The sequence below is a fragment of the Xiphophorus hellerii genome, chromosome 13, assembly GCF_003331165.1.
Source record: "Xiphophorus hellerii strain 12219 chromosome 13, Xiphophorus_hellerii-4.1, whole genome shotgun sequence".
In the NCBI taxonomy this organism is placed as follows: domain Eukaryota; kingdom Metazoa; phylum Chordata; class Actinopteri; order Cyprinodontiformes; family Poeciliidae; genus Xiphophorus; species Xiphophorus hellerii.
In genome coordinates, this window is record NC_045684.1 from 19,800,602 (window position 1) to 19,825,348 (window position 24,747).

Below are 24,747 nucleotides of genomic sequence, written 5' to 3' on the forward strand. Positions count from 1 at the left end.
CGAGTGAAACCTGATATGTTCCTGTTTTGTTGCACTGGGTCATTCCCTGACATAAAAAGCAGCTGCTGTCATCAAAAGCATTCAAAAAGCCTATTGTATATTCCCAGTACAGCACCTTTCGACGACCAGACCAGCTTGGTTTGTATTGTTATCACCTTGGAAATATTTATTATTTCTCTTTAGAATATATGTAAACATGTAGAGAAAACACTGGGATATCTGGGTTAAAAATTTAATGCTCATGAGTGAATAAGTAGCACACTAAGAGCATTTCTTCAGGGTGTTCATTTTTTAAAAATTAATTTGTGTATTTTTGTGAACTTCAGACAAGTTTTCATCTCCCAGCTGACACACCACTGGAAAATTATTACATAGATCCCTCTAAGGAGTACGTTTGATGATTCTCTGCTGTTTCCATTATAATTAGTAACAAATGCTTGACTTGGCACTTATTGTGTTTTTGGCTCCATCTTGTGGTAAACTAACAGTATATAGTGAACTACCACAACCTTAAAGGCAGCAATTCTATAAATAGTTTAAGACGCCGAATGTATACTTCTTTCATTTAAATATTTTCTTCATCATACAGCCAAGCCTTCTATTAACTTTAAAGCTATTTTGGGCTTTAAGTCTGGCTTAAGGAAAACAAAGTCAATGTTCTGGATTGGTCAACACAAAAGCCCTGAACTCAGTCCTATTGAAAATGTGTAGGTCGAGCAGAAAGGTGTGTCTGAGCCATTCGGTCTACAAACACAACTCAGTTACACCAGTTCTGTCAGAAGGAAAGAAACGCTGGTGGAAGAAGACCCAAAACATGAACCCCCAATCAGACAAACAGTTCTAAAATCATCAGAAAAGGTAACTGTAATAAAACACAGTCAGCAATACAGACACAAACGTAGAGACGCAACTGAGTTGAAAAATATCTTTGAAATTAATGTATCCAAGTAATCACAGGTCAGAATTACAAGAGGTAAAATTCGAAAGAAAAATCTCTTGAATTATGTGTTTGTACAGAAATAATTGATCAACGAAAAAAAAGGGCAACCTTCTCATTATTGAATCAGTCTTGGTGCAATGATGGAGAGAAATGCAAAAAATATTCCTTGATTCTCTCCCCCCGCCCCCTAACTTTGTGACACTGGGTTTCTCTGGCTCTTCCCTGTTGGCAACGAAACAGACAGAAACCAGTCTGGAATTACAAACCCAAACAATCCGCTTTCAACATGCGTAAGGCCACAGCCAGGAAATAATGTTTCCTAAACTCCAAAGACTTAAAATACACAGAAAACTCCTAGCATTTGGAATTATTTGGGAATAGTGAAGTTTTGTGATTAATTCTAGAGGTATGATTGTAAGATTGATACTATTCCTGAATCTAACTATTAATTAAGTGTCTATACACTCAATGTGGTACAAATGGTAAAAATGGCAATGTGCATTATCAAATTACAGAGAAAGCCAGCTGCTTACTCAGAAAGATTTTTATGTTTAAAACTAGGCAGTGCGCTGTGCCTAATTGAGTGCCTTCACAGCTGCAAATGTTGGTGTATTTTATTAGGATCAAGATATACACTGCTAATAGAACCATGTTTCTGTGCAATTAAAGTTTTATGTCTAATTTCTTTTGCTCATTCATCTTTGCAAAAATGGCGCAAAGACAATTATATTGGATGAAACACATCCATAAACATCAATATTTGACTCTTACCACAGATTCCAGATCTGTACTTTGACTGGGTCACATCCTCTATGATCTCAACCATCCTACGGTAGTTCTAGTGCTGAAAGGTGAATGTCTTCTCCAGGCTTCCATATAGGGCAGATTTGTGGCGTGAACAACAAATAGTTGTCCAGTTCACAAATTCTTCCACCTGAACCGTGGATCTCTGCATCTCCTCCAAAGTTAACATGGGTCTCTTGGCTGCTTTTCCGGTTTTTGTAATCGCCAGCATTGAATTTTATTCATGGGCATCAGCGTAAAGAGGACTTATACGAAGAAGATTGAAATTTGTAGTTGTGAAATGACCAAATATGGAAAATGTAAGTATTTCCGCAAGATACTTTCAATATGCAAACAAAACCTAACTAAAATATGTCAGTTCGTTTTGGAAATAAATAAGTAAATAGCTCTAATGTCTATATTCCTATCAGTTGCCTAAAAGCATTTTAGTGCAGAAATACAATAAATCTATTGAGTTGAGATAGCTTTATGAACATATACTTGACATAATTGTTAAAAAAAAAACCCATTTAATTCCACATAGTGAAAAGAAATACAAGAAACAAATTTTCCAATCAGAAGAACACTGTGTTAGATGTATGTGAGCTTACAGTAGAGCTGTTTGTCTGCATGTCTCAGCGAGTTTCTCTGTATCAGTTTTGTAAGAACAACATTTAATAGAAACTCAGCAGACACACAGAAAGAAAAGGCTTGCAACTGTTAGATTCCTTTCTGCATTCCTGTGAGTTTTCATCCTCTGTTCCTGCACTAATCACCTCAACATGCAGGTTTCATATTTTCAAGAAAGCCCTGAAGAAAACCTGTCAAACAGTACAATCCTGAAATTATAAAGACAATTAGATGGATTAAACTCATTCCATTAAGGCAGATTGTGGTTTGCTCCACCCAAGTGCTCTGGAGGAAGCAACTGTTTCGGAGCTGCATGCGAACTGTTTAACTAACACCAGGAACAACCTGACTCCCTGTTGTCATTGGTGTGGGAAAAAAAGAGTATGCATATAAGAAAATTGTCAGTAAAAGTCATAAAAGGTTTGAGTACTTGTAAAAAGTGAGCAAACCATGTTGATGTTTTTGCTGTGCTTAGTAGCTGCTCACTTCCTTCACTGGGCTTGTTCCTTTCCCAGCTGACTCTACCAGTCCAACTGGCTGCCTTCCTGCCTTCTTTCCCATGAGCAGCACAACTTTGTTCAACCTGTTAGCCAGTACTTCAAAGTGACAAGAAGAGATTTTTTTTTCCAGCTATGCACGGACACCTTGCTCTCGTCATAAGCAATTGTCCCACGCATGATGCAAACGCATCAGCGTCATCACAAAACAAGCCTTTACGCAGATTCGTGTGCCTCGGTCTGTGTGCTTGTGAGTCAACATAAATATTTTTGACACACTTGAATGGGTGACATCACGTTTTAATTTATTTCAGGCCATGACCTCTGCAACAGTTTTCTGTATGGGAACACACAATGGCATTTTCCATTGTTGGGGACAATTAATGAAACATATGTACAAAGTTGGTATGTCAATGCTTTTCTCGTCTTTCCTTCAGCTTTATGAAGTAGGCTAGTAATCATAAGCTGGAAGTCAGCCCCCACTTGCAGACTTAACTTTTTGGCGTGGTGTTTGTGGAGAGTGACATGGAGGCCGATCTCCTTTTAAACATGGTTTGTGCAACGACATCAAAAGACTTTAGCTTTAATTTGACTATGTTCTCGCAATATTTCAGTGCCTTGCTTCTGCAGAGACTTAAACAACCTCTAAAATGTTTCTTCGTCAGCAATGAATTCTTGTGCATTGAAGGTAGGCCATTGTGGTCGAGTGCATTTCCGATTATTTTCACAGAACAAATTTTACCCGCTAATCCCAGGTCTCTCTGAAGCAGACTACAGACAACGTTTTAGAAAATTCTTTTGACTTATGCGTCTCATGTTCTTTCCACTTCCGGATTTATGAGTTTAACCTTGATCACTATGAAGTTTGGAGCAAAAGCTGCAATCATTGTATCCACTTTGTTTTGCAACAGTAAGATTTTTTTCGTGAAGGTATCTTTGCTTTTGTAAATTGGATCGCCATTTTTATTACTTTGGTAATCAATGGCAATCAGTTACTACCAAATGAGACGACATTCATTTGCAAATAGAAGCAGGGATGCTTTCTAAATACTGACATATTTTAGCTGTTTTTTTTGGCTTTCTATGCAATTTTTTAAATACATCCCCTCCTTTGAGTTCAATACTTTTTCAATCATTTATTCATTGAAATGTCAATAACATCATTTGTGGACCGACTTGCTTTAATGACAACACCGATAACAAGAAATAATAATTAAACAAAAATAATAAATGACCTTATTTTTCTTTTGCAAAAAGTACAATAGTACATTCTCCCCCACAACATCTATCAAAAAACAAGTGATCCCATAATAGCGTCTTACTAGAATAGAATGTACCAACCAATGTTAAACGTTCTCCTAGTACATGTACTTGTTCTTGTGTGAACTTCTGTTCTTGGAGTGTACTTGTATGCTCAAAATTACTTTTCATTCTTCTGTAAGAAGGGTGTGAGGCTGCCAGTCTGAAAGAAAAAATGTTTCGGGTTGTACTAATTGCTCTTCGGGTGGCAGCAGTTCAAACAGGGAGAAGGGCGTGTCTTTGTCTTTGTCAAATATGATGCGTTCATATTTGCCAACAGTAACCCCACTTTAAACTTCAGATCACCTTAGGCATGATAAGGCAGCTTTTATCATCCTATTTACACTTGGCAGCTCGGGTCCGTTTTGCACATTTGAAGAACTATTCCTGTTAGACCTTTTTAACATTTTATCAAGTTACAATCACCAGTTTCAATGCAATTTTTGGACGTTTTGTGCAATATATTTTTGCAAAGAGGAACGGGCAAAAGAAATTAGATGTAAAGATCTGCATAACTGTGGAGCTCAGGGAAAGCCAACATCCTTCATTCTAAATGACTTGTTGCAAACCCTCTCTGGCTTTTTTTTTTACAACAGTTTTGTTTGGTCATTTCTGAAATAAAAGCTAAATTCTGGTGTGCATGAATAATAGTGCTACTGTTGACAGATTATCCTGTCTGAGCTGAACATCTCTTCTGCTCTTGCAGAAATACGATGGGACTTGTTCCCACTTCTTTCATCGATGATCTTCTTTAGAGTCCCGTCAATCACAAAGGTTTTGTCTTGGTAGTAGGGATGCACGATTTTATCGGCATGGTATCGGTATCGACCGATATTAGCTGTAAAATTTAATATATAGGACATTGGCCATTCCGTCAAAATTACTCATCGATATAAAAGGCAAACCAGTGACAATGGTGCCTGCACCACAGAACAACGTCAAATTTGCAGTGTTTGAGTGCTGTCATTGCCTTAGAGAGCGCAAATGTCATTTGACATTAAACGTAAAGCAAGTTGAAAGTGTTACATCATTTTCAGACTCCTTTTAAGCATTTACATCTGGTAATAGGATAAACTTACAAAGATAATGCAGTATTTTAATTCCACAGTAAAGAAAGACATATACAGTAGTTTCAGTAAGAAGGCATAGGACAAAAATATTGGTGTTGGTTATTGGCCAAATGAGTTTTAGTATATCGGATATCGAGCAAACATCGTGCATCCCTACATGGTAGTTTGTGATTATAAAGTGCCCTTCATGTTTGGAAAACAGTGTGTGAAATCTAAAGATGTTCCAAGTCTCTTGTTTTCTGGTCCAACCCTACTGTAATTCTCTACACAACTTTATCTCTGACCTGTCTGGTTTGGTCTGTTATGATAACGTTTGCTCACTAATCTTCTCTTACAACTTTCAAAGGTCGTCACAGAACAATTTGTTTCAGGTAGACTTTTTTCTATCTAGGTGACTTTTGAAGGTATTTGGTTGCACTGGATTTTATTTAGTCTTCAGATTAAAGGGGTCTGAATAAATGAACAGCAACACAGCAACCTTTGAGTAAAGAGTTCCACGTTTCCCTTTCTGCAAATATCTTAGTTGTGTGCTGCTCTGGGTTGGTTTACCATAGAAAATCCTATTAAAATTGAAGTTAGTAGTTGCTTTTTGACAAAACGTGAAAAGTTTATGGTGGATGACTACTTCCAGGTACCATAATCATGAGAAGCAGTACATCTCCTGTGTACTTGGTTCTTTTGAAGCTTTTGAATGACTTTGTGGAGCCAAGAACCAAATATTGCCTCCACATTTCTGAGTCAAATGATCCACTTTTATTAAGCTAAGCTCTAACCTAAAAGCATACCGAAGTTTTAGTTTTGGCTGAAGTTGTTTAACAGACAGCCCTGTGGGACACCTTTAGTGAGCTGTATTTATCAATTATGACATAATGTGGCTGATTTATTTTGCAACTCTGCGACTCATAACCACAAGAGGTTTTTTCCACAGAAGTTCTTGCACACGTTTGATGCTGCATCCAGAATTTGAGCCGTTACTAGATCATAACACTGCGTTTGTTCTTATTTCACACATCAACGTAAATATTTATCTGAAATATAGCAAACACAAAATATTCTTAGTCATTTGTTAGAAATGTAAAAACATAGTATTCATACAAGGATATCCTGATGATACTCGAATCATTTCATTTTTAATTAATAATTTTTCAATTACATTCCTCCCTCTCTCAACAAACCAAATCTTGTTACAAAGCAGGAACTGAAACCACATTTTTCCTATTTTTCCACACCTCGTGTGAAACTGGTTCTGTGTGTACTTTTGTTTTGACAGAAAGACGCCTGTTTCCAGGTACAGAAACAAACACACATGGAGGAAAGACCTTTCGCAATTCAGGGCACTGTTTCAAAATCTCTCGACGAAATCGTCCAGCTTTCGGCACACATTCTCCACATGCTTCTGCGTTTCAGCGGGCTCTCTTTTAAAAGTGTTCCTTGATACAGAACAAAGCGAGATTTGCTGTCATAATGAGGTAATGTTTATTATGCGGATCCTTATCTAAAAGGTCTTGCTTTGGTACTTTTTTTCTGTCCGATGCAACCGAAGTTAATGATCAATCTTAAGTGAAACCAACTGTAATATTTTTGCATTACGTGAATTGAGACACAGCTTTGCAGCAGCAAAATTTTGAAGTGCGACGCTGAGACGATGGAAAATATGCAAATTTGCAGAAGGATAATTTTATATTGGTTTAAGGTGCAAAACGTAGCAAAAATTAGTTTGTTTTTTAGTATTAAAAATTTTAAAGTTAGCTCTAAGCGATCCTACAAGATCTTTAAGGCCATCACTAATAATTGTATTAAATCACTCACTTTCAGCTCTTAAATGCCAGTCTATTTCTTCTTCTTTCATACAATATATTACCTGTTTGTATAGTTAAAATATTTAAGTTTTTGAAGTGCGTCCATGCCTACCTTTGTCTAGATGAAGCAATAATGAGACAAACAGAGTAACAGAGAGCAGCTCTCAGAGTTTCGAGTGGAATGACAGACGGGAGGGAGTCCCCCAGCTATGCAGGCCTGTCACTGGGAAGCAACGGCGATGGCACACATTCCTGCCGCCAAAGCCATGAATTTCACTCTCATTTCAGGGGAGAGAGAGAGAGAGACAAAAAGGGACTCCCTGTCTTCCTCCGTCCTCCCTCTGAGTCTGGGTTTCTTCTGGTACTCCCTGTTGGCAACAACCCAAACAGACATGAAACCGCTCAGGGATTCCAAGGTCAACAACTTTTAACAGCGTAGGATCACTTCTAGGAGATGCAAAAAGATCTACAGATACGGATACAGATATGGTTCCTAAAATAGGCCTTAAAAGTTGCAACCATTAGTTTGATTGCGATATTCCACACATTTAACACTACAATGACAATCACAGTTCCATTAAGTGGCCCCAAAAACAGACACAGTAACAAAGAACATTGCAAATATATACATACAAAAACCAAAAACATTTATTTATCTGCTTTGAAAAGACATGATCATTCACGTGTGATCGACCGATATATGGAATATCTGATGTGGACATTACTGAATTTATATGTTAAAAATGTATTTACAATTTTTGAAAATAAAATGACAACATCATAAAATAATATTTTGGGAGACAAAAATGATCTTAAACATTAAATTACTTACACACCAGTATCATGTGAGAGTATGCTAATGGTTGCTTTGTGAGTTTATGTTTGCAGCTACAATGAGGGAGCAGTATCTTTCTAGATCCAAAAGATAGCAGCAGATTGTGTTTGATGTTGTCCTTTATAATCTCCGTAGCGTTTCCTGGTCACTTGCCAAACAGCGAGACAGGGGGTTCCTACATGCAGATGAAATAGAAATAAATTATAGAGTAATTACTAATAGAGATAAGACTGATTTCACTGCTTATTTTGGCATCTTCCTGCAATGATTTTAACACTAAATCCATGTTTATGCTTTAAATCCATGTAGATTATCTCTAGTTCACTGAGTGTAGCCTGATTATTATTATTATTATTATTATTATTATTATTATTATTATTATTATTATTATCTAGAGTAGATAATACAACCCCTGCTGAATAAAGAAGAAAGTTCCCACCGCCCCTGCTCCACTCCTTTGTATGGTGAGCCACAGCCTAAACATAATTTGGCTCCCCGGCTTGGGTTGGGTTAACCTGATACAAAGGAGTCCTTTTTATGCGTTATCTGCCGCGGAAGAGGCACGAGCTCCCATGGGGTATGTTGCCACGCAACCAAAGAGCCCCACCCACAGCCGCTCCGGACTCACCTGGGCTGTTCTAAGGTGACGCGCTGGGCTCAGCCAATCGGCAGCGAGAACAGGTGGCGCTGGACGAAGTTTCGGGCGGAAACTTGTAGGTTCAGGGGAGGTTAGGCTGCTTCTTATAAATATGCAAGTCCATTTTTACCGAAGGCCGGTTTAGAACGCAGGCGAACTGTTTAACAAGAGCGACAATAAAAGCGATACAAGCTGTTTGGTGCGGGGTGTTTGAGGTTTTTTTGAGGTGTCCTCTGCTTGAAAATGGATTGATCATCGACCCTTTGACGGATTGTTGTCACTTCTGATCCCAGGTCTGCGGTCTAACAAGAAAAACAAAAACAAAAAAACACCGCGTCCTAAAAGCTTTGGAGATATCTTAGGACTGTTATTAATATAATTTGCCCAGTGGTTTGGACTCCCTTTAACTGTTATCACCTTTCTTTCCCACATCTCAGGTAAGAGAGCACTGGTACTTTTTCTTATCATATGCATATTCTTGACATGTGATTCACACTGATTTGCGCTTCTGTTCTCACGACTCAATAAACCAGTTTTACAGAGAGGCTAAATATGGCTCCGCTGGTTATTCATGGGATTAGCTGGTGAAGCTTGGGCCCAGAAACCGAAAAAATATTCCAATGTAGACGTGCAGAATGTTCTTTACGTGGATTTGTTGTGTTTTCTTTTAAGGTGATTATTTGGCAGTGAAGTATAATGTTTCAAAGTTGTAACTAATAGAGATGCACCGATCAGTCGGCCCACGATTCGGAATTGGCCATCTTTTTCTTCGATCAGCTGATCTGCAGTCAAGTCAAAAAGTGAAATGTCTTTTTAAAAAACTACTCAATTAATGAAAGGAAAATAATAATAATAATAATAAAAAAAACTCTCCTATTTCTGTCAGGAAATTGACAAACCATCAGAGTGTACGTTTATGAATAAGTACAGATAATAAATCAATCTTTTTCAGGTCAGTGAACGCACAAGTTTGGCAGCAGAACTCTAAAGTGCAGATACTGCAGCTGTGTGAAGTTGCTCAAAGGAGAGCTTGCCCAAGGCAAAGCAAACCAAACCAGCCTAAAATTCTTGGAATTTTATCATCATATATAAAGAATTTGCATGCTTTTTTTTTTTTAATTGAGAGTGAGAATACTATTAAATTCACTTTGACGGTTTCAGCATTAATAAGTTACAAGTTTTTAAAACGTGCAAGCTCTAAATTAAATTCACTGTGTGAAGCATCAAAGAATCGTCTTTATGGGATGTTCTGGACAGGAAGAGGGGCCCCGAATCAAACTCTGCTTAAAGTCCCATACGTTCCCTGACTCAAAGATGCTTTCAGTATCAGTGAGCTGTTTAAATGGCCATTTCAAGAGGAAACATTGTGTTTGCTACATGTTGAGAAACGGTAATTCATATCAGGGAGTTTGTTGAGGCTATAAAGAGAGTGAGAGTTGATTATAGGAGGGTTGAACAGACTACGGCAAAAGTTGCTCTGCTGTATCATTTTGAGCTTTCCAGCCTCTCTCTCACGTCATTTTTGTGTGTATAAATAGAGCAACAAACAGCATGTACTTTGTTGCACTGTTTTTTAGGTTTAAGACAGATCAGATAAAGGCTAAGGACAAATGCTTTGTTGCATAAATGGGTATATATATATATATATATATATTTTTTTTTTTTTCCCATTTTCTGTTGGAATCAAAACTACTACCTCTCTTGGTCAGGAAAAGCCACATCAGTGTCTTTTACTTAACATTATTATTATTATTATCACATTTACTTTGATAGAGTTGGAAATGTTGAATCCAACTCTAAAGGTATTGCAAAGTTTTGTTCATTTAAAAAAAACAAAAAAAAAAACTTTTAAAAGTGCTTCAATCTTTGTTTTTGTTTTTTTTTCACAGGCCCCAACCGCCAGTTCAAGATGACAGAGAAGGTCCCATGGTGGAAGGTGTTCATTCCAAAGAAAAAGAATGCGGATCCGTACGGCTTGGGCCCTGACTTCAACCCTTTCGCCCAGCAACCAGAGAGGCTGAAAGACCCGTCCTCTTCGTCCAAGACCACCACCGACCAGACCGTCCCCGCGCAGGGCTCCAGCTTCCTCAGCGACGAAACCTTCGACGACTCCAAGCTGGAATCGGTGTTCAACGAGCAGACGTGCCGCAGGAACATGAAGGTTTCCCGCTCGGGCCGGTTCAAGGAGAAGAGGAGGCCGCGCTCGACCCTTCCCATCGAGGACAAGGGGAGGGAAGCCGCAGCGCCAGGCAGGGAGGACAAACGATGACCCTGGGGAGAGGGGTGGACGTGTGTGTGTGTGTGTGTGTGGGTGTGCGTGTGCGTGTAAAAAGACTGCTTCACAGTATTGCTTCAAAAGGAGTGGGATTTAAATAGCTGAAGGAACTTTAGTCTCATGAGGCATTGTACTGTACTGAGCGCTGGGGATGATGTTCATGTGGGTTTTATGTCAATAATGCAGAATTCTGAATATGAGTTCAGAACTATTTTTAAGATTTAAGACATTTTGTAGGGTTATGTTACAAATGTCTTACGTTTTTTTTTCTTATCAAGGTCATTGAACCATTTTGCACATGAAATGTCACAAATGCAACTCAAAGGGCAAGTATGAGAAGCAATGGGCTGGTATTGGATTCTCTCTCTATGAAAATATTGAGTAAAGGTATCATGAAATGTACAGCATCACATCGTGGACTGGCGACTTGTCCAGTTATTGGTACCATCCCACGGTTTTTTCCCAACTGCAGTTCAAACCAGCAATATCTTAATGTTGATAACTGGGACTTCTTTAGTTTCTATATCTCAATTGCCCACTGCTTTTGCAATTAAAATATTTCCAAATGGCAGAATTGGTTCACCAAAAGAAGCCATCATTAAGCTGACGTTGAACACCAGAAACTTCTATGATGGAAATATTTTTGAATGATTTTGTAACTAATTTTTTTAAAACCTTGATTTTTTTTTTTTTATCATGATACTCTCATTTTCTAATTTTATTTTTTTTACAGTTCATCAAATCACAATAATTTTTTTTTTTTTTAAAGCAGTAATCAAAAGCTGTTTCTCTCTCAAAAAAGTGAAATGCCTCTTGGAAATGATGTTCAAACAATTGTTTTCCAATATTTGTTGTAAAAAAAACAAAAAAAATACAATGTTAAAATGCTACAAATAATTTTTCTACGATGAAGGATAGTGCTCGTTTTTGCAAGACCTTTGCAAAACGTTTGACTCTGGGCGGTCTGAAGGATTCCAGTGAAGATGAATCAGAAATATTTACCAGCAAAAAGCAGAAGCTAATGAAGGATTAAATTCAATCAGGCATATTTTACAAGGTTTGTTGCAAAGCTGCCTCTACTGAAAACAATATGCTCTTGATATCCAGATGAAGATATGACATGTGACATATATATTTTTTCTATTTAAAAAAAAAAAGGAGCTGTGTAGCTTTGATCACCTGTGAATGCTTAACACAAAGGCAAAATTAGAAATAAACCTGCGACAGCTGACTCTACCGGTGTGTGTCTGTGCTTTAATATCCCATGAGTGTCTTAATATGAACATTTAAAGGTGAAGTTTTTTTGTTTTGTTTTGCTTCCTTTGTTGATTTTGTCGCTGTGCTCTACGGAAAGGGAAAACAAATGTTCAGAACAAAAGCGTAGGTTCAACGGGAAAAAACAATGTCCTTTTGTCAGCCGTTGATGTCGTACGACGTAATCCTATAAAAGCAAGAAGGTTTTACAAAGTGTTCGCACACGGGGCCTGCAGCATATGCCAAACCTATATGCTTCAGGGAGTACCTCACCTGTGCTGCTGCATTCCTCTGCAGCTGCTAAACATTGAGGTGTGTGTCAACACTTGTGAAGAATCACTTCTTTGCAATCCCATTAGCAATATTTGTCGTCTATCTCACAGTAATTAAGGTGCAACAGGTTAAACAAGAGCTGGATTCCTTGGAGATGAATGTATGAGTGACTGAGAGGTGCAATGGTGTATTATCAACACAAGAGGGCGAGCTTGTGCGCTTAAGTGTCTACCTCACAGTTGTGAGAGCTGGGAAGGGAGGATGAAATAGCTTAAAACTATTTGTAAATTCCTAAAATTGATACAGTAATGTAATCTCCACTGACTAGAATAGACCTCACATCGATTCGATTACCTTCCATGTGTTATTTAAAGCTACAAACCGTTCTCCCTCACCATTGGTCCCTTGTTTGTTATGTGGCGTTAAGGTGTGGCTTGGCACGGTGAGGCGTCTGCAGAGCGCGTTTGGGAAAATAAACCGCAACCGCTGCTGCTGCTGCTGAGCTGGACCAGCGCTCCACAGGCTGGGCGCCTTCACCGTGGCCGTAGATATAAGAGAAAAAGAAAAGTTTCTTTAAGAGTTTCTGCAAGAGGAAATGAGTTTACAGGTGCTTATAGGACCTAAATTGGATTGTACGTTTGATCAGTGGCGTCTTATTGGCCTATATTGACTAAAAATAACTTTGTCACAGTCCCGTTATAAAGAGCGCACCATGAGGACTCAACTGTGCTGATCTCTGAGGCACCAAAGCTGTTTCTGCAGAAAGGTTAGTTTTACAAGGTAAAGTACCTTTTTAACATTTACACAGTTTTGTGCAACAGGTGGATGTTTTATTATTATTATTATTATTATTATTATTATTATTATTATTATTATTATTATTATTATTTATTATCTGCAAATCCATTAAGCAACAGTTAGGTTTATTTCTCTCTAGGTGAAGCAACAATTACAGTACCTCGCAAAGTATTCACCCCTTTTGCACTGTCCAACATTTTGCCATACAACCACAAATCTTAGTGCAATTTCAGAGCAGGGTATTTACAGAACAACAGAAATTAGTGAGTTAATGCGAAGTAAAATGAAAATGGCACATAATTTTAATTTAAAAAAAGAAGAATGGATTGTATTTGCACTCAGCCTCCTGATTTCTTTGCAGTTACTGCATGATGGATGCTTATGGATATGTCTCGAACTCAACTTCACACTTACAGACTGAAATCTGTAAGTGTAAGATATGATATCTTCTATCATATCAATCTCAGATATGATAGAAGATATCTGATTAAGTCTGATCTTTGACTGAGCCATTCTAACACACTATAGCTTTGATTTTTCCCATCCCATTGTTGCTCTGTCTGCATGTATAAGATTGTTGTCGTGCTGGGAGGTGGACCTGTCTGCAGCAGGATGCTGCCACAACCATGTTTTGTAGTGAGAAACTGATGAGCAGTTTTTGTGTTCTGCCAAGCGTAGTGTTTAGCATTTTGTTGAATTTTAGTCTTATAACTACTAGCATTTTTTCCAAATGTTTGCAATGTTCTCTACATGGCTTATAGCAAACTGTTCACTAGACTCCTTTAACTTATTGTTGCCACTCCTCCATAAAAGCCATTTTTGTGGACTTATTTGTGGATTGAGTGACTATCCCCTATCCTCTCATACAACAATAACACATGGACTATCCTCACACACACACACATCACGGACTGTTTTCTTCACACACACATACAACCTGTAAATTTTATCTGCCATTATTTATCTTGTATTATATTATATACATATATAATCCATTCCCTAACATTCTTGTATATTCTGTATAATCTGTGCATATACTGTAGCTCCCATATTTATATTTATATTTATACACAACATCTATATCTCTTTGCTATAACCCCTTATAGTCCATACATACATAGTCTTGTACATCTGTAAATAAATATTTATATCTCGTAGAGCACTTCTGGATAGATGCAAACTACATCTTGTTGCTTGTACTTGTGACAGTGCAATGACAATAAAGTTGAATTCTATTCTATTCTAATGGTTTAAATTGTGGATTTTTGCAGCTGCTGCCGATTTACTACTGACACCTGATTCATATTCTCCTTGCCTTGCTTGTCAGTATAGGTAGACATCTACCTCTTGGCATGTTTGCATTTGAGATGTTTAGAGTTTGACATATGTAACCCTTCCTCAAGCTGCTCTTCTGTCCTTATGATGCGATTTGTTCGCTAACATTTTCTCGCAAACATTCAAGAGCTTCACAAAACAGCCGGTCTTCAGTGCCTTCTAAAGGTCATTGGTTGAACTGGCGTTTATTTACGGGGTCTTAGAGTAAAGAGACTTGGATACAAATGCACGGCACACCTCTTCAGGTTTTTATTTGATAGACAAATCAAAAGCCATGCAACTTGTATCTTCCACATCAAAATTAGGCACTAGGTGGTGTCACAAAAAATTAAAACCATTTGACCCATAAGAAACTAAATCGAGCATATGTCAGAGGCTATAAGTTGCAAAAATACATGAATGTAGATCTATGCATTCTGGCTAACACTGACCCAGGTTGTTTGTCTTGCTAAAATCTAATGTTTTCTATCTGCTGCAATGATGTGAATATGTGTTACTATTTGCCAGAACACCTTTGTTTTTCAAAATTGAGTATGATATGATATTCAATATAACTTTTAGCTATTGAGGTGGCTGTGGGTTTTTAAAATTAACTTTTTCCTTTCGTTATTTATTGTCTTCCCGCTTATAATATCAAAAAGGAGCAACTTGTCTTCCCTTTCTTCACTGTTTCACAGCATTGAAGGATGTTTGTGCAAATGTTTCCATTACTGATTAGAGCACAGCGGAAATAAAGTTATTCCAAAGGCAACGTGTTTTGAGTGTCATTAAAATGCTCCTTATTCCGGTTGAATCTGCAAGCAGTTCCAGTTACTTGTCTGAGTCACATGAGCTCCTTTTTGTCTCAAGGAGGCCGAACAACCTTCGTGGCGAAAGGTAACAAAGACTGGTGGAGACTGTGTGCATGCGCTCTCTGTAGCGCCTGCTCTGCCAGAGCTCAGCAGATGTCTAGCTTTTGGCGCTCTCATAAATCTAAACAGGCAGCGTCACAGAAGATCCTTGAGACCATTATAGAGACAGGAATAGCAACGGCGGACAGTCTGCCAGGTTGCAAACTTGCAAAGCATGAACTGGTCACATATAAACATAGGGGACAAGGGAGCTTCGTTTTTAGCAACAATACAGGTCCTGTTCAGCGTATATTAAATTGCTAAGGAGGAGCAGGAGCAAATTCCACAGAGGGATGAGTGTGCAAAAACATCAGGATGCTTTCAGTCTGAGTGTTTGTCACTGAGGCTGAAAAGACTTTTACAGGACCACGTTGGTTAGAACCTGCTGACACCATCCTGGATCTTCGAAGACATGCTCAGTATATTCAGGAAAAAAAAAAGAACAATATGTTTGAACAGTGCAGGACCTCTTCCTCTGGTCTTTCCTCGATGTGTTTTCCATCCAGTAACTGCACCGAGAGCCTTTCGTCACACAGTGACCAAAGGCTAGGGGTCTAGTACTTTTCACACAACGCTCCCCATTGTTCCCGTCTCAAGCCCAGCATTGTGGGAAGAAGAGTCAGATAGGAGGCGGAGAGTTGTGTCAGGTTTCTGCTGAGAGGATGGAGTGCTTTCTGTTTCCTGTTTTGTGCTGCCTGGCCTTTCCTGTTCAGGAAAAAAGGCCAGGAGGTCATCAGATCCAGCCGCCTTCCACACAGTGGCAGTCCATGGTGACAAAATGCAATCTGAACATCACCAGTAGCCACGCTGGAATATAATAGTTGTGGTGATAAAGCGTACATTTCTCTTGTGCAGGTATCTGAATCTTCGGTATGCCGTCCCCAGGGCCCCCGCCGCCGCCTCCACCGCCTCCACCCGGCCCCCCGCCACCGCCTCCTCCCTCCGCCGCCCTGCCACAGGTGAGCCCGTCTACCTCTAGATCTTTCTCATCCATTTGTAAACGCTCACCTGCGTATACCCGACACCTGGAGGAGGCCTTTGCATTATTGATTGAGCAATGCACGCAAACACGCAGAGAACTGGACAAAGAGGCGACTCTGGCCAGCAGGAAGGTGTTGTGTTTCCACAGCGTCCTCGTTTTAAATGAACTAATGCATGGAGCAAACTGAAGAAACAGCTGAGTGATCTCAAGCTTTTCTTCTTCTCTGCGTAGGGGGAAGACAAATTGTGTGGAAATGTATCATAAACAATATTCTCTTAGCTCATTTTGTTTTTTATTTCTTCTAATTTGTGTGTCTCTATGTGCTGGTGTCAATTTAATTAGCAGTTTACAGGAAAAATAATTTGATACTCTGCAAAAACACAAAATCTTAGTTACAAGTAATTTTTCTTACTAATATTACTATAAGTCAGAGGTGTGACCAAGTCACTGTGTTGCAAGTCTCAAGTAAGTCTCAAGTCTCTGTCCTCAAGTCCGAGTCAAGTCTCAAGTAAAGACAGGCAAAAGTCGAGTCAAGTCTCAAGTCAGGAACCTTTAATTTCAAGTCATTTCGAGTCGTTTTTTTTTTTTTTTAATAATTTGCAATTATACATAAAATTCAAATATTAGACCATTTGTTCTTTTTAAAATATGTATTTGAGGTTCATTTGTGATCCTCTTATTCATCTGGTATTCTTCAAATCTGTCAGAAGTAAACAGATGTCAGAAAATAAATTACAGCCTTTCATGAATTACATTTGACTTCAGTTTACTCCTTCTATTCATAAATAAACATCAACACTACAACAATCATAGTTTTCAAAAAATGAAATAAGTATAAATGAAGTTATCACAAGTAAACTCAGGAAGGTCTGGTGCATTTATTTTTCTGCTTTTATTTCTAAGTATGTTAGTTTCAGTCCTCCGTAAATATGGGACAGATATTCTAAACACAACATTTATTTGGGACAGTCACTGTATTTGGTCTTTTTTTTTTTTTTTTCCCAGCAAAGCTATACTACTTGGAAATGGGTTCTGTGCCACATGTGACAGTCACGCCGGTCAGTGCATTAAGTCAAAAACAGTTGACTTAATGCATTGACTGCAGTAAACAATATATTGTCAATATAATTTCCCAACGTAGATGTCTTCAAATACACCAACCATCCTTAGATGATACTAGACCCGGCTCATCATCATGATGGGACAGAGAGACTCTGTTCCCTGTGTTCAGGTCCAGAATCTGCTTTCTGTTCCGGAGCCCCGCTCACTATCCACCGGCTTCCTGAGCTAACACGGTGCACATTATTTGTGGAGGCATTTGAAGGACCGGATTTATGGTAAATCATCACCAATTTAACCCGGAGTACACATGCTAACACGAAGTTAGCTAAAGTCAACTATCTTACAGCAAAAGAAAAGTGCTACCTACCGATCTTTGTGAAGCTTCAAATGCCGGACAAAGTTGGACGTCGTGGCATCTCCATCCGATATTCTCTTCTTGCATGTTTTACAAGTTGCAGTTCGTTTTTTAGTCGAAAGTTCATAACCTACGTAGCCAAAAGAAATTACTCGCGGAAGCATATTCCAGCGGTTATTTCGTATTTCGTTCCCTGAGCTCTGTAGCTTTGCCGCGTTTTTTTAAACGTCCAAATCCTGTTAATTTGATTGGTTGTGCTGCAGCTACGTACACATACATACATAAGGAGAGAGGAAAAACATAGTGACGGTCTGCGCATATTGATACGGAATGAGTGAAATTAATTAATGACGCCACTTTATAAATAATGTGTTTTAAATTTTAAGACTTTGAGTAAAAAATATCAAGTCTTTTCAAGTAAACAGCTTCAAGTCGAGTCAAGTCCCAAGTCAATGGCATGAAAGTCAAAGTCAAGTCCGAGTCTTTGAGCATTTTTTCAAGTCAAGTCTCAAGTCGTGATTTTAACGACTCGAGTCTGACTCGAGTCCAAGTCATGTGACTCGAGTCCCCACCTCTGCTATAAGTTATATTATTGTAAAAATGTATTGTTCTGCTGTCAGATAATTTCATATAACTAGAGTTTTTTCATTAATATTAAGTAATTATTGACTTAAATCAAGCTCAGATTTTCTACTGAAAGGCTACCTGCAAGTTAGTTTTATCCTATTTAAAGAGTACTAAGATATTTAGCACTGGAGACTGAAAATACTTCATAAGATCTTGTGTTTTTGCAGTGAACTTTTATATATTTGCATAAGAAATGATTATATGGACAAGAATATGGCCATAAAACAAAAATAAAAAATCCAATAAGAAATCATTTAGATTTACAGTACTATGAATAAGTATCGACACATATTTTATCTTTTTCAAATGTTGGTACATCACAACCAGAATAATAATGCAGTTCGGGGTAGATTAAATGTTATAAAGTAGTACATTTTTATGAAGTGGTACTCTGAAAAGTGTGGCATGCATTTTAATTCACCTTCCCTTTGCTCTATATGAGTATCGGTATAAATGCAGCTGTTCTATGGAGACCTCGGAGGTCAGAGAACATTGAACAACAGCGTCAGGATGACTAAAGAACACACCAAGAATAAAGTTAAAGAGACATTTGAAGTGAGGTTAGGATTATACAGTAACTATTTATCAGAGTCACAAAGTCAAAGTCCAAATCTGACTCTAAGTGAGAATTTCTGGTAGCAAGACTTAAAATATCACAGGCTCTCTCTATTCGGTCTTACTGAGCTGAAAGTATTTTTGCAAAAAAACTTGGCAGAAATGTCAGTCAAAGAGGCGTGAAGCTGGCAGAGGCTCACACCAAAACACTTGCAGATGTCACTAAAAAGTGATTCTACAGATTGAAGGCTATTGAATAAAAAAAAGCACTTAATTATTTTTATTGTGCACTACTCTAAGTTTTATGAATCTTAGAAATAATTGTTGTTTGTGGTACAAAAATGTAAAAAAAAGAAAAAAAACATCAAGTGGTATAAATATTGTGAGGAACTTTTTTTTCCTCGTTTGCGACATCAATTACAATAAAGTAATAGGCATAACTGATACTTGTTCTTTTCCCCCTGGGGCACACCTAGTGCCCTTTGGAGCCTCCTCAGCTCCAGCCTGGCGGAGGAGGTGGAAGAAATGCTCTGTTGGCCGACATCCAGAAAGGCGCCAAACTCAGGAAAGTCACACAGGTCAACGACCGGAGTGCTCCTGCAGTTGATAGTGAGTCCCAGAACCGTATCGTCTAATCGTGTGGAGATTTGATAAAAAGTCTATTTTAAAATGCCCTTCTAGTAAGAAGGTCATGAAAGATGAGAGTGTGGGAGAAGATTATGTAGGTCAAAGGGGGAGTTGAGGTGTGGGGTGTCAATGTTGTGTGTCTGTGATCTATATTTGAACACATGCACACAAATTGGACTCTGTTGCACTTCAGGGAGGAATCCCTATAGAGGCTAATAAAACACAGACAATGTGATTTATAATCTCCCTGCTTCTGATCTTCTTTTCTTAAAGATAAGAGATAAGATAATCTTATAATAATTTATATGACGTGACAGCCAAACAGTTTGCAGTTTAATCCACCCGAAAGAAAGCAGATGGATGTTAATTCATTGACCTAATCTGAAGCATCAGTTTCATAATTTTAACGTCAGGCTTCTATTATTTTGATTCAATTTGATGACCACCATTGAGATATTGTTACTAATCAAATATATTTAATGTGTTTTTTCATAGAGTCCAAGACTAACACAGGAGATGTTGGCTCTTCTCAAAACCAATCAGCCGGGATTGGTCCCACAGGACCCTCTCTAGGTGGATTGTTTGCTGCAGGGTTTCCCACTCTCAGGCCTACTGGTCATAGAGACTTACCAAGCAAGACCCAAGGTGAGTTCAACACACCCTGTCCTCCACAAACTATTTTTTTGTTTACTGTATTAGCCTAACTATGTTTCCTGTTTGTCTCTATCCTGTGAAGTGTCTCGGTCCAGCTCCTCTGCCTCCTTGAGGCCGCAGTGGAACCCTCCTACATCGGCGGACTCGAGCAGCCTTCCAGAGTCTCCCAAGACGGCAGAGATCCAAAACTCCTTCCAACGTCTTCTCACTTCCTCCGCCTCTGCTCCACCCTCCCCCTCTCACAGCAGCAAGCACCCACCACAGTTCCCGGCGTCCTCACCCCCGACGCCTCCGCCCGCCCCTCCCTCTGTGCTTCCCCCTCCTCCGCCACCTCAAGCCGAACGACCAGCCAACAAGCCCCCTTCCCTTCCCTCCTGCCCGCCCCCTCCCCCTCCGTCCCAGGTCACCAGGCCAACATGGCTACCTGTTCAACATTCTCACCACACATCCTTGCCCCAGCCATCGACTCCTCCTCCTCCACCTCCCCCTCTCACACACCCGCCTCCTTCATCCATCCCAGACCGCTCGTCAGGTTACTTCTTCTACTCTCCGCCTCCCTTCTCTGAACCGTCCAGGTTCCCCATTCTGCGTGATAGCCCCCTGGGACCTCCTCCACCTCCTCCTCCCCCGCCTTTACCGACGTCCTTCACCCCAAGCTGCCCAACCACCCTTCCCCCACCGCCACCCAAAGTGGCCCCGGTGCCCTCGCCAGCCATGCGCTCGCTGCCACCGTCATACCCTTGCAACGTTCCCACTCGGCGCCCGCCGGCTGTGCCCAGAAGTTTAGGTAGGTGGTGCCTATATGTCTTTGATGTCAGCGGGGAGGCGTTTTATATCCACCTTTTATTGTCCACAGCTTTCTGCATCATGCAGGTTGTTATAAATAGCTCGAAGGTTAAAACTGCACACAGTGATTTTGCAAAGCTGGAAAAGCTTTCAGTGCAGTCTGAGTCATGTTTTAGAAAAAAATAAATAAATAGAAGTGAAAGGTGATTAAATTCTTAGCTAACTTCTAAGCTATCTTGAATTGAACAGGTGAAAAGCCAAGATGCAACTTTATACGTGACTTTGTGGCATTTATTGACAGCCCAAAAGAATATCAACATTTCAGAATATAATTGTCCAGAGTTAAAATGGTGTCAGGGGATGTCAAGCTCATTTTCATTTAGGTTCATATCAAGACCATAAATGTCCTTAAAGAGCCAGTTGTCAGCTATTGCAGTATTGCTTTGTAAACAATTTGTTAACAATTATTAACAAATTGTTAGAATATTAATAGATTTCTTTGCATTTGATGAATATTTCTTGAAATTGAATAATATTGAAAAGCTTTTGACACCTATGTAATATGTAATCAAAGCAAAACTGCTTTGATTTTATTGATAAACTAATATTTAAGCACACAACTTTGATCATGAAAGTTATACTTATGTGACTCTATAGAGTCAAGAGGCCCACATTAAAAATTATGGTGGACAGGATTTGGCTCCCGGGCCTCGAGTTTGATACATGTGGTGAAGGACAACCACAGAGTTGCTGAAATACTTGGAAAACCGTCACCTTCCTAAAATAGTAGCCTAAGTCAATTTTGGCAAAAGTTTTTAACCCTCACATAGGGCCAGAGGTTAAACCATGAGACAGTGAAACAATGCAATACAGTCATTCTGAAATTGTTTGACTTAAAACGAGCTCAGATTGACTCCTCTGCCGATTTTCTCCATGTGTGAGTACAGAAACATCTCTTTGTGGACTTTCCATGCAGAGTCCACGTTGGATTCTGTGGCGCTAGTCGCACCTTGCCATTAAACCCAACACTCTGTGTGTGCTTTGGGAGTTTACCTGAATAGTTGCTTTTTCCCTGAGTTAGAAATAAGCATCATTAAACATTCTGTGTGCGTTAGCTGGCATTAGATCAAATCGTGGTGACTTTGCATGTGGTCGGATCAAACTGCTGACGTGGGCCCCCTCGTCTCTCTGACAGGTGTGGGTCGGCTGCTGGCTCCTCCACCGGCTCCTCCGGCACGTTCCCCCACCACAGAGTTGTCCACCCGCATTCTTCCCCCTCCGCCTCCTCCATTCAGCCTTAGGAATGGACACCTCCACAGTCTGGGTAAAGTTTCACTACTTTATTGCATATAAAGAGAGAGAATGTACAATCGTGGTAAAAAGACAGTACGCCACATTTAAATTGTGGGGTTTGATGCACTGTGCTTGTGTTTTCTGAAACCTTTATATCTGTCCTTTGCTTTTGCTTAACAACAGCTTAAACAATAGCCTGGGAGGTAGAAAGGACTGTGACGTTTTGCATTGTAGAGGCTGAATTTAAATACTTAAATATAAATAACATGAAACATTTTAGAACCTTGCAAACATGGAGGTTCAAACGTGCCTCAATTTTGCTAACGAATAAATAAATCATTACATCATTGAATAATTATTTATATGTCAAGAAATCGTGTGGCAACTTTTATGCGTCAGTTAATAAATAAAATGTAATAAAACAATTGCATTTTAAATTCAAATTAATCATACATCATAATTATTAGGTATCTGTATAGATTTTATGTTATTTTGTGATACAGGCTAAAATGAATTTTTGTATTGGATGAGAACAATACGAGCTTGAATGTTTTAACTGTTAGCTGCATCTTTTCTGTCCAGTAGACGACTTTGAATCCAAGTTCCAGTTCCACCCTGTAGAAGACCTCCCGCCGCCCGATGAATTCAAGCCTTTCCCTCGCGTTTACCCAAGCAAAGAAAATAGAGGTAGTCACCCTGGACACATGCAGGACCTTGCCCCTTTTCGACATTTTGTCATTGTACAACCACAAACTCTAAGGTTATTTTAGGGGGATTTCATGGGACGCACATACGTCAAGTAGAGTATAATTGTGGAGTTGAATGAAAATGTAGCACAGCTACATATAATTGTAGCCTCTCTGTGTAGTTCTCAGAAGTCTGTAAGTGAACATTTGCAAACAAACAGCATCTTAAAAATCAAGGAACAAACCAGACATTGTGGAGAAGTTTAGCGCAGAGTTAGGTTATAAAACCCTATCCCAAGCTTTAAAGCATCTCATAAAACACCGTTCAACCCATCGTCCCAAAAACGACTGCCAACTTACAGACAGTTGTAAGTTGAAATAACAACTTACAACTGTCTTGGAAAAAACTGGTAACAATAACATTATATGTACTACAAATATAAGCCATGTAGGCTACAAAGCAAACATGTGAAAGAAGATGCAGGGTTGAAGGCAAATACATTCCTGTCACATTTTTTCATACCTATAAAGAAATGTGAGACCATGTGTCCTTATGTCTCCTTCACATTTATGTGCCACTTTGTGCCAGTCTAGCACATCAAGTACAATAAACCTTGTGGTTGAAACTCAAGAAAGTGTGAAAAGGTTCAAGGCGTACGACACTTTTGCAAGACACTAAATTATGTTTACACTGTCTCCTTTAACTGTGGTCTCATTTGTTGCTTTGTCTTTCAGTGAACCCAAAGCCACCTGGGATCAGGACACACCTCAGATGAGTCACTGAGCCTCCAACTTCTTTCTCACTCGAAGAACACTGCTCCTCGGTCGGCCGTTTGACGGCTCCAGACACTCACAAAATGGACACAGAGACTAATTTATCCTTGGTGTGTTTGCGTGTTCTACGTGAGCGTGAGTGTCAAACAGGGTCCAGCCTTATTCCGACTGTGCGACCTCTGACCTTTTTCAGCTCGGAATGTTTTCAATGTGTGTGAGGAGGAGGGCTCGACAGACTAGATGCAGTCTCTACACACTAAGTCGTGGGACACAGTCTTCCATCACTTTCTTTTTTTGTACTTTTTTTAAAACATTTTTATCAATTTACACACTAATGGAAGGACTGAAAAGTTAGATTTTTGTCATCTTGTGTTACCTCAACTCTATATTGTTTACTACATTAATAGCCGCAACTTTTTAAAGACATACAAACTTGTCTTTGTCCAAGAGTTATGCTGCGTTTAAGTTGAACTTTAAGCAGAATTTTGTACATTTCTTTTTCTTGTCATTTCTAAATGGTCAAGCAACACACACGCCCACACACACCCAGACACGCATTTTAGTGGATGTGCTGAATTTTGGAGTAAAAAACAAGGTTCCATGTACATCCTTTATGATTATTCAGTCTTACCTGTTTGCTTGGTAGTTTTTGCATACAGCATAGTGGTGCTCCTTTGTATTAATTTGACTTTTATTTTTAGAGAAATTGATGAGACTGACATGCAAGGATGGACTAATAGGATGTTTGGGATTAAGATTTTATGAGCAGATAATAAATGAGTTCAGCTGTTTTCCTCGTTCCAGCAGCAGCTAGCACAAAGTTCAAAAGCTGGGAGGACAGTGCCATCTGCTGGTCAAATGTGAAGGTATCAGCAAATTAACAAAAGTTGGCACAAACGACTTTACTGACGTGTATCTACTCCATTTCTGATAATGTCTACAGTGGAAGACTGACCACAAGCGCTGAACAAAAGTATTTGGAAATAAAATAAATTGTGCAGTATTGGATACACCATCTTCAGTTGTAGGTG

At 39.1% G+C, this 24,747-nt stretch overlaps 2 protein-coding genes across 6 annotated transcripts; both read left to right on the forward strand.

Annotated features, from left to right (window-relative positions):
- The first annotated feature begins 8,526 nt into the window (after window positions 1-8,526).
- Window positions 8,527-11,996, forward strand: LOC116731227 (proline-rich protein 15-like). Its single transcript, XM_032580875.1, has 2 exons — window positions 8,527-8,927; window positions 10,380-11,996. Exon 2 carries the CDS (start codon window positions 10,400-10,402, stop codon window positions 10,757-10,759), a length of 360 nt encoding a protein of 119 aa, XP_032436766.1. The 5' UTR covers window positions 8,527-8,927; window positions 10,380-10,399; the 3' UTR covers window positions 10,760-11,996.
- An 87-nt stretch (window positions 11,997-12,083) lies between these two features.
- Window positions 12,084-24,730, forward strand: wipf3 (WAS/WASL interacting protein family member 3). 5 transcript variants are annotated; one of them, XM_032580869.1, is made up of 9 exons: window positions 12,084-12,899; window positions 12,984-13,072; window positions 16,171-16,274; window positions 19,373-19,505; window positions 20,019-20,168; window positions 20,260-20,964; window positions 22,159-22,287; window positions 22,839-22,943; window positions 23,678-24,730. In XM_032580869.1, the coding sequence occupies exons 3-9, from the start codon at window positions 16,188-16,190 to the stop codon at window positions 23,716-23,718; spliced, it is 1,350 nt and encodes a 449-aa protein (XP_032436760.1). In that variant the 5' UTR covers window positions 12,084-12,899; window positions 12,984-13,072; window positions 16,171-16,187; the 3' UTR covers window positions 23,719-24,730. The 5 variants fall into 5 exon arrangements, with proteins under 5 accessions (XP_032436760.1, XP_032436761.1, XP_032436758.1 ...); XM_032580870.1 differs by having other exon boundaries at window positions 12,984-13,058; XM_032580867.1 differs by having other exon boundaries at window positions 12,084-13,072.
- Window positions 24,731-24,747: the final 17 nt, after the last annotated feature.